At 36.9% G+C, this 10,000-nt stretch overlaps 1 protein-coding gene and 1 long non-coding RNA gene across 5 annotated transcripts in view; both read left to right on the plus strand.

Annotated features, from left to right (window-relative positions):
* The window catches only part of cdh24a (cadherin 24, type 2a), a 210,534-nt gene that overhangs the window by 148,219 nt on the left and 52,315 nt on the right, over positions 1 to 10,000 (plus strand). For all 4 annotated transcript variants that reach the window (XR_015523887.1, XR_015523888.1, XM_087307617.1 and 1 more), the window contains one exon: positions 3,174 to 3,355. Coding sequence is in view for 2 of the 4 variants with exons in the window: in XM_087307617.1 (XP_087163743.1) it covers positions 3,174 to 3,355 (182 nt within the window). In the remaining 2 variants the exon portion in view is untranslated. The remainder of the gene's footprint in view (positions 1 to 3,173; positions 3,356 to 10,000) is intronic.
* The window catches only part of LOC147831364 (uncharacterized), a 5,070-nt gene continuing 1,687 nt past the window's right edge, over positions 6,618 to 10,000 (plus strand). Inside the window, exon 1 of the long non-coding RNA XR_015524114.1 lies at positions 6,618 to 8,833. This is a non-coding gene — a long non-coding RNA (uncharacterized LOC147831364). The remainder of the gene's footprint in view (positions 8,834 to 10,000) is intronic.

Here is a 10,000-nt window from a genome sequence, read left to right on the forward strand (position 1 = left end):
TTCTTTCTTTCTTTCTTTCTTTCTTTCTTTCTTTCTTTCTTTCTTTCTTTCTTTCTTTCTTTCTTTCTTCCATCCTTCTGTTGATCCATCCATGCATCCGTCAGCCATCCTTATTCCCATCTCTTCATCTATCTTTCTTTCTTTTCATACCTTTCTTTTTTCCTTATGTCTCTTACTTTATTCCTTTTTTTCCACCTGTCTGTCCATCTTTCTTTCCTTTTTTTTCTCTTTTTTTTTGCTACCATGAATTATCATTGAACTCGCATGTCTTTTAGAGAAGATGTTCACTGGTACTTTACTAAGATGGCTAATGTGTGACTTGTGCCTCGCAGTTATATGAGAAAAATCATAAACTTACATTGCAGCAGTGCCCAAATCACATTTAGTGACCAGAACATCACTCTTTGTCACGATCCAGCAAACAAATCACCCAAATCACCCCACCAAGCACATAAAAGTTAACTCTGAACGACTGGGAACTCTTTGGTAACAAATTTTGTGTTTTTGTTATTGTGATTGATCACGGTGTGAGATGTGATGTGAGATGAGAAACACTTTTCAATTCTCTCATGGAATGCAGTAGATTGCCTGCGTTATTTGCTGTCTCTAATTAGGTTTAAACAGACTCGGGCAGGTTTTCTCGTTTTATTTTTGGCCTGCACACAAAGAGAAGTCGGTTATTAAACTGTCTTATAACTGCAGAAAAACTGCCTGTGCGAACAAAAGGCAAAGCAAGACCTCATTGGCTGGGTCTTAATAAGAGGGTCTAGATTAGGCCAGAGGTCAGATTGAATAAAACAGACAGTTTTGTGGATGTAAAGGGTCTGTATGATGACATGATTTTATGTTCTTGTCAAGCCTCTTTTCCTATTTCATTAGAATTTCCTCGACAACTAGACAAGATTTCTATACTCTGAGCATTTTGATGGATGTTTTTAATAATGTATCCCCAGGAAGAATTTCAGTTATTATTTCCTTCCTTCCTTTCATCCATCCATTCATCTGTCCATCCATCCATTCGTCCATCTTTCTATCCATTCATCTGTCCATCCATCCATTCGTCCATCTTTCTATCCATTCATCTGTTCATCCATCCATTTATCCATCTGTTCATCCCATATCCATCCATCCATCTCTTTTTTTTCTGTCCATTCGTTTGTCAATTTAACCATCCATTCATCTCTTTCTTTCTGTCCATTCATCTTTCCTTTTTTTCTTTCTTTTTCGTCAGTCTGTCTGTTCGTCCATCTATCCATCAATCCATCCATCTCTTTTTTCTTTGTCCGTTCGTTCATCCATCCATCTATCCATCAATCTGTCCATCTATTTATCCATCCATCCATCTTTTCTTTCTTTCTTTCTTTTTTCTTTCTTTCTTTTTTCTTTTTTTCTTTCTTTCTTTCTTTCTTTCTTTCTTTTTCTTTTCATCTGTCTATCTATCCATTCATCCATCCATCCATTCATCCATTTATCTGTCCATCCATCCATTCATTCATCTGTCCATCTATTTATCCATCCATCTGTTCATCCCTCATCCATCCATCCCTTTATTTCAGTCCATTCATTCGTCCATCTAACCATCCCTCTTTCTTTCTGTCCATTGATCTTTCCTTCTGTCTATTGATCTTTTTTTTCTGTTTATTGATATTTTATTTTCTCTTTTCTCATCCATCTCTTTCTTTTTTCGTCAATCAGCCTGTTCGTCCATCCGTTCATCCCTTTTTTCATTGTCCGCCTGTTCATCCATCCATCACCCATCCATCTATCCATCAATCTGTCCATCTATTTATCATCCATCCCTTTATTTCTGTCCATTCGTCCATTCAATCATTCATTTATCCATCCATCCCTTCCTGTTTATCTATCGCTCATTTCTTTCTTTATTTAATTGTCCTTCCTTCCGTCTGTCCATCCATCCATCTATTCATCTGTCCATCTATCCGTCCATCCATTCATCCATCCATCCTTTTATTTCTGTCCGTCCATCCATCTATTCATCCCTTTCTTTCTTTGTCCTTCCATCCATTCATCCATCTATTTAACAATCCATCCATCCGTCTGTCCATCCCTTTATTTTTGTCTATTCGTTCATCCACCTGTCCATCTATCTATGCATCCACTCATCCATCCATTTCTTTATGTCTATCCCTTTCTTTCTTTCTTTCTTTCTTTCTTTCTTTCTTTCTTTCTTTCTTTCTGTTGTTTGTTCATTCATCTGTCCGTCCAACCATCCATCTATCCATCCATCCATGCATCAGTCATTAATTTATCTATCCCTTTCTTTCTTTGTTCATTCATCTATCCATCTGTTCATCTTTCTTTCTTTTTTCTTTCTTTTTTCTTTTTTTCTTTTTTCTGTCTTTCTTTTTTTCTTTCTTTTTTCTTTTTTTCTTTTTTCTGTCTTTCTTTTTTTCTTTCTTTTTTTTGTTTCATCTTTGTTACATTGTTAATTTTTCATAAGTTGTTACAATGCGAAAAGGGCATTCCTACTTATTTTGCTCTGCACTCTTACTTTTGTTTTTGTCTTTTTTTGTCTTGTTTCTAGTCCAGTCATCTAAAAATTCTTAAATCAAGAAACATTTTCTAGACAAGTAAAAATACAGAGAAGTAATAAATTAAAATAAGGAGTCTTTGTCAAAAAAAAAAAAACAATCAAAATTATGTGCCAGTGGGGTAAGTAAAATACTTTACTTTTTTTTCAGTTTGAAATAAATGTATTTTATTTCCCAGAGATGGGTTGCGGCTGGAAGGGCATCCGCTGCGTAAAAACTTGCTGGATAAGTTGATGGTTCATTCTGCTGTGGCGACCCTGGATTAATAAAGGGACTTAGCCGACAAGAAAATTAATGAATGAATCTATTTTACCAAGCCCACTGGCAGATCATTCAGCTTGTTTTATGGAAAACACTCTTCATTTTAACTTTATACTTCTTAAAACAAAACAATTTAATTGTAAAAAAAAAAAAAGTAATTGTCAGATATTTAGACTAGAAACATGACTAAAACTCATGATAAAATTATTAATTTGCAGTCACAGTGTATTATTATGTAAACAGTTTTTGCTTTAATTGATCTCCCCATGAAACAGCTAGTGATGTGGCATTAAACAAACAAATCTTTCCATGTTTTTGTCTCATTCTTTACTAAACTTTTTCCATCTCCATCTTGCACAGGTATGTGGTCATTTTCAGTGTCTGAATTGGCCGTCCCCGGGGTGGAGATCGGTCGTCTTTCAGCCACAGATGCAGACCTGGGTGAAAACGCACGGATGGACTTCATGATCGTGGACGGAGAGTCTGGAGACACATTCAACATAACTGGGCTGAACCAGGAGGCTGTGATTTTGTTAAACAAGGTAGGAGTGGAGAAACGGAAACAATCCACACAGTCCCAAAGCAAAGCCAAAATCCAATTATATGGTTTATCCGACTCAAAAGTGTTCACTTGTTTGCAGTCTTAACAGTGAAAAGTGTGTTCAGACACAGTATACAGTTGTATAAGTCAAAATTTTTAGCCACCCTGTATTTTGGTTGAACTTTTTTTTTTTTCAACACATTTCTAAATATAATAGTTTTAATAAGTCATCTCTAATAACTGATTCTTTTATCTTTTCCATGATGACACTAAATAATACTTGACTAGATATTTTTCATGATAGGAGTATTTAGCTTAAAGTGATATTTAAAGGCTTAACTAGGTTATTAAGGTTAACTTTAGGGCAATTAAGCAAGTTATTGTATAAAGATAATTTGTTCTGTAGAATATCGAAAAAAATATATAGCTTAAAGGGGCTAATCATTTTGACCTTAAAATAATTTAAAAAAAATTTAAAACTGCTTTTATTCTAGCTGAATTAAAACAAATAAGACTTTCTCCAGAAGGAAAAATAGTATCAGATTTACTGTGAAAAAATTCCATGCTCAAATATCGAGGAAACATTTGAAAAAGAAAAGAAAATTAGCAGGAGGGCTAATCATTTTGGCTTCAACTGTATATACAATATAGATGTGCATATGGCAAAGATGATCACAAGCTGCAAAGAAATCTTCTTTTTTAAAAGTTTTTGTCTTGTTTCTGGTTTAAATATAATACATGTTTAAGCGAAGAAGCATTTCTAGACAATAAAAAAGGCAGGGTCCACCCTTATAGATAGGGTGAGGAGCTCTGTGTAGAGCCGCTGCTCCTCCACATCGAGAGAAGTCAGCTGAGGTGGCTCAGGCATCTGTTTCGGATGCCTCCTGGATGCCTACATAGGGAGGTGTTCCAGGCATGTCCCACCTGGAGGAAGCCTCGGTAAAGACATAGGACATGCTGGAGGGGACTATGTCTCTCGTCTGGCCTGGGAACACCTCGGGATCCTCCGGAGGAGCTGGAGGAAGTGTCTGGGGAGAGAGAAGTCTGGGGTTCTCTCCTAAGACTACTGCCCCCACTACCCGACCCCAGAATATTGGAAGAAAATAAATGAAGGAATGAAAGAAAATGACTGTAACAACATGAACAAAAAAAAAAAACGTTTCTGGTTCAAATATTGAACAATTCTTTAATCAAGACAAGTAAAAAATATTGCTTGTTTTTTAGAAAAAAAAAGCCAAAATGAAGTGAAGTTTTACAAACTGATTTCCAGAGGAGCACGTGCTATGATTGATCTCTCATCCGTAATCAGTGATAATCCAATCAGATTGATTCAAGCCTACAATAAATCCACAGATTTCAACCTACTGCATTATCCTGGTTTTGGAAGAATCCCCCATCCACCCCATCTCCTCCTTTTCCTCCTTTACTAGGGGGAGCTCTCAAGACCTACCTGATCTCGTACCCCCTTAAATGCTAGTTGACCGTCGGGTGCCTTGGGCTCAATTCTCTCTGAGCTCAGGGTTCTCTCCCAGGACAGCATGTCACTGTGCTAATAGCTTCAAGCAATATCTACGTGTGATGTCTTAAACATATTTTAATACGCTAAGCAGGTTCTGACTACATTTATTCAAAGTTATTCAAAGTTTAACTTAATATTTTTAGTCAGTTTGATTTATATACTGTAAATTGAGATGACTAGAAAGTCGGCAGGATATTTTTACAGTGTATATACCAGTGGGGCAAGTTAAAAAAAATATTGTTTTTGGTTTGAAATTATAAAGTAAAGTATTTTTCTTATTATTTAATATTTCAACTTATCCAGCATACAGTATGTTTTACACAGTGGATGCCCTTCCAGCTGCAACCCAGTACTAGGAAACATCCAACATACTCATTCACACTAATTATTATTATTTTTTTTTTTTTGAGATTTTTATGTATGATATTTCTGTTTGAAAAAAAAAATCAAATCATACGCTGGCCAATTTAGTTTACCCAATTCACCTATAACACATGTGTTTGGATTGGGGGGAAACCGGAGCACCCAGAGGAAAGAAACACTGGGAGAACATGCAAGCTCCACACAGAAATGCCAACCGGCCCGTCCAGGACTCAAACCAGTGACCTTCTTGGTTTGAGATTTACATTTTACATTTTACATTTAGTCATTAGTCATTTAGCAGACGCTTTTATCCAAAGCGACTTACAAATGAGGACAAGGAAGCAATTTTCACAACTAAGAGCAACAATGAATAAGTGCTATAGGCAAGTTTCAGATCTGTAAAGTCTAAGAAGGGAAGTATTAGTAGTATTAGTATATATATATATATATATATATATATATATATATATATATATATATATATATATATATATATATATATATATATATATATATTTTTTTTTTTTTTTTTTTTTTTTTTTTTTTTTTGTACAGTTAGTGTGATATTCTGAGAGGCAATTGCAGATTAGGAAGTGTAGTGGAGAGTAAATAGTTGAGTTTTTAGTCGTTTCTTGAAAGTAGCGAGTGACTCTGCTGTTCTGATGCAGTTCATTCCACCAACTTGGCAGATTGAGCGTGAGCGTTCGCGAAAGTGATTTTTTCCCTCTTTGGGATGGAACCACGAGGCGACGTTCATTCACAGAACGCAAGTTTCTGGAGGGCACATAGATCTGCAGAAGTGAGAGCAGATAAGAAGGAGCAAGGCCAGAAGTCACTTTGTAGGCAAACATCAGAGCTTTGAATTTGATGCGAGCAGCAACTGGCAGCCAGTGCAAACGGACTAGCAGCGGAGTGACATGTGCTCGTTTAGGTTCATTGAAGACCACTTGTGCTGCTGCGTTCTGGAGCAGTTGAAGAGGCTTGATAGAGTTAGCTGGAAGCCTAGCTAGTAGAGAGTTGCAGTAATCCAGTTTGGAGAGAACAAGAGCTTGAACAAGGAGTTGAGCTGCATGTTCGGATAAGAAGGATGACAGTGATAGCCACCGTGTCACCCCTTTTCTGAAAACTAACCAATATTTTTTACTTGTCTTGATTTGAGAATTTCTCAATATTTGGACTATAAACGAGACCAAACTTTAGACAGAAAAGCATTTTATTGCTCTTTCCTCTTTTGGCATCAGGCTGAATCTTACATTGCTATGGCAACCAGTGTAGGTGCACCATATGGATTACATTGACTGTCTGAACAAATGCATTCGATTTCATTACTTGCAGTGCAAATAGTCAGTCCCATAGACTGAAAGTGGTAAATATACCGTTAGAAAAGCAAAAGTTTGGGCTCTTATGAGTGTCCCTGGTGAGAGATGCTTTCTGAAGTTGTTGAACATTGAAAAAAAAATGCTAGCTAACTTCATGGCAACAGAGATTCTCTGCCTGTAGAAATATGCAGATTTTTCATGTATTTACACTGCTCAAAATGCCTTTGTTACTGAGAGATTTGTCTTGTTTTTAGTCCAAATATCTAAAAATAAATAAATAAATAAAAATCAATCAAGAAAGATTTCTTAGACAAATAAAAAAATATTGTTTTGTTTTCAGAAATAAAAAGTTAAAATGAAGTGAGTTTTTCCTTAAGACAAGCCAAATAATCTGTAAGACTTGAGATACCACAAATACTTTGATGTCTTTGACAATTCAAATATGAGCTGAAAACACAGAGACAATCGGCTCCACAACTCAACAGGTGAGAATGCAGGAAAACCAGCTCCCCTCCTTTCCTCCATTTGCATTTGAAACATCTCCCCAAACCCCTCTTGGTCATTCAGCAGTTTTACACTCTACTCAAACAGAACGGTCATTTCAAAATATGAATGCTCCATATTAATCCAAGTCACTTTATCATGTTTGATATCATTTGAAACGTCTCAGTGCGTCTGGTACAATGGTCTCATTCCCTCAGAAATAGACATAATCAAAACAATAGATATATAACTTCAGGTATCTGTTGAACCACTGCGAAGGGTGTGCCTTTCCTATAGGCAGAAACTCTTTCACTAAATGCAAATGCCTTTTGTTATTCAACACAACCCTTTCCTCAAGGAGATTCTTGGATTGACTACTTAAGGTAAAGTTTCTCAATATTATCTCAAGCTCCACGCTCTATGCTATGTATATTTTGAAGTCAGGTATGCATCTTTTAATCTCAGATTTGTCTTTGATAATTTGATGTCTTGTGATCGTTTATGAGTTGACTGAATGAATTGGCATAATACACATTTACCTGACTAATAAATTGTAATGTTTTGAATTATTCAAGCAGAGTTCCTGTTATTATCTCTAGTAGATTACTTTAAATCCATAACACCACAAGCCACTGTGCAGGATAGTAATGGACTAAAACACGTTAGACAGAGCAGCGTGGCACGCTATACGGTGTTCTTATAGCTCTGTCTAACACGTTGGCTTCAAGTATACTAAGACTGTGAAAGGCCACCCTGCTGAAAAATCCAGCTTAAACTAACCTAGGCTGGTTGGCTGGTTTTAGCTGGTTGACCAGACTGGTTTTACAGGGGTTTTGGCCATTTCCAGGCTGGTTTCCAGCCATTTCCAGCCTGGTCTTTGCTGGTCGGGCTGGGAGATGACAAGCTAAAACCAGCTTGACCAGCCTAGCCAGGCTGGGAGCTCAGCCAAAGCCAGCTTTGTCCAACTTAAACCAGGCTTAAAACTTTATTTTCTTTAGAAAGAAAGAACTGTATCTGTGTAAACATCTCTGAATGTAAGATGCTCAAAGTTCATTGCAAACGGAGACATTGGCTTTTACAGAGTTCGCTTAGCAAAGACTACAGCGAACAAATTTGGGGACTACAAAAAAATACAACCGGGCTAATTAGATGATAAAGGGTTACACACTTACACCCCACTGTGTAAAGGATAATAAATAGAATAATAAAACTAACAATTATGTTACAGAGAGTTATAATAAAGATATAGCTCTAGCATTTGACAAAGGAGAACTTCCAGTGCTGGATTTGGCTAAAAACTTCTTAAAGGAGGAGCAGCTCCAACCATAATAGAAGAAACTGTGGATTGTGAGCCACAACCTGTAAATGTTTTTATGTGTCCTCTTCATTTTCTGACTGACAATATTTAGGCCGTACTCACACTAGGTACAGTTGCCTCGAACCGTGCCAAAGCACGTATGTCCCCCCTCCCGTCTCCCCCGACGGCCCGCACTCACACCACAAATGGGCCTGGGCACGCTTACGTCATCGGTGCTGCGCTGTTCAGTGAGAAGCGCTCTCCTACTCAGCAGCACAGTGGAGATTTCTCTAGTTATATTGTTTCAGTCGTTTGATATGCAGTGACAAGCAGTCAAATATTTCGCCAAACAGTCCTTAGGGATGCGGTGACACGCAGTCAGATTTTTCACCGAACAGATCCGCCACTTTTGGCGCTCATAAACAATAATAAAGCCCTTATGCTGCAGGAATGAGGAGGTCTGCTGAAGGCGCGCAGCTGAGGTGCAGTGAGGGGTTTGCATCTTTAACCCTTAAAGACCGAGACAGCCGCCCGCGGCTAAAAATAAGTATTGCTCTTAAATGTTTAATAACTTTTGATCCGCTGATCCGATCCATACAATTCAAAGATTGGCATAAAGAAGAGAATCTCAGCTTTCCATCGCTGTATCACATAACATTCACGGACTTTCAGAGGCTCCGGAATCAGTGTGGTTACGTCATCAAATTTTGACAACGCTGATTTGACAAAGGAACGCTCGTCACTTGTCTCTCCGGACAAACCAGACATGATATATGGATGCATTGTCCCTCCTCCATGCCCAGATTGGTTCAAACTCGATCTATCTCAACCAATAAGCATAGGTTTCGCTTTGTGAACCAACAATCAGCTATTTGAACAACACGGAATGAGAGATAGGCTGCACATTTACGCGCGGCTAAATAAAACGCTAAAAAAAAGTTTTGCATGAAAAAATTCTCATACTAAGTACTTTTGCATGCACAACAGCACAAAAACATGACAAAACAGTGACACAGCAAAGACGAAGTGCTGCTCTTGTTGTTTTCAAAGGACGCAAATAAAGGTTGGGCTGTTTGTCTGCATTGCACGCGAACCATATACATATCCGCAGACAACCATATCCATGCTGGCACATAAAACCTAAGGATGGTCCATATTGAATTTAGTTTCGTTATGTAACTATTTATAGTATAGTAAATATTTATATCTATTTTATTTACTGAGGATTTGCACCATGTTTATTTGGACTTTGACGCATTATTTATTATTTTCTTATTTTATATTTGTTTATTATAAGTGGTGTTGTTTATGGTAACTAAAAATATATTATTTGGAAAAAAGTCAAATTTGCTTCAGTGTTCTGTTATTTTGTAACAATTTTTTTCTGTTTAGTTCATTCCCAGAACTTTTGGGCAAATACATTGTCAGTAAATAAATACATTTTTTCCCCCCATTGAAAAACGCCTTGGAATAACATTGAAATAAATTGCTATAACTTGCTCAGGGAATGGTGGATGTAGACAAAATTTATTTTGGAAGTATAAAACATCATAATATGTATTTCTAAAGAAAGAAAAACAAACTTCATAAGGTTTTGTTTGTAATAACTAGAAAATGCCACTTTTTTTAAAAATCGTTTCTGGAAAATTCTGGAATATTTTCTGT

Source organism: Danio rerio, chromosome 23 (genome assembly GCF_052040795.2).
Source record: "Danio rerio strain M-AB ecotype USA chromosome 23, GRCz13ab, whole genome shotgun sequence".
Classification (NCBI taxonomy): Eukaryota; Metazoa; Chordata; class Actinopteri; order Cypriniformes; family Danionidae; genus Danio; species Danio rerio.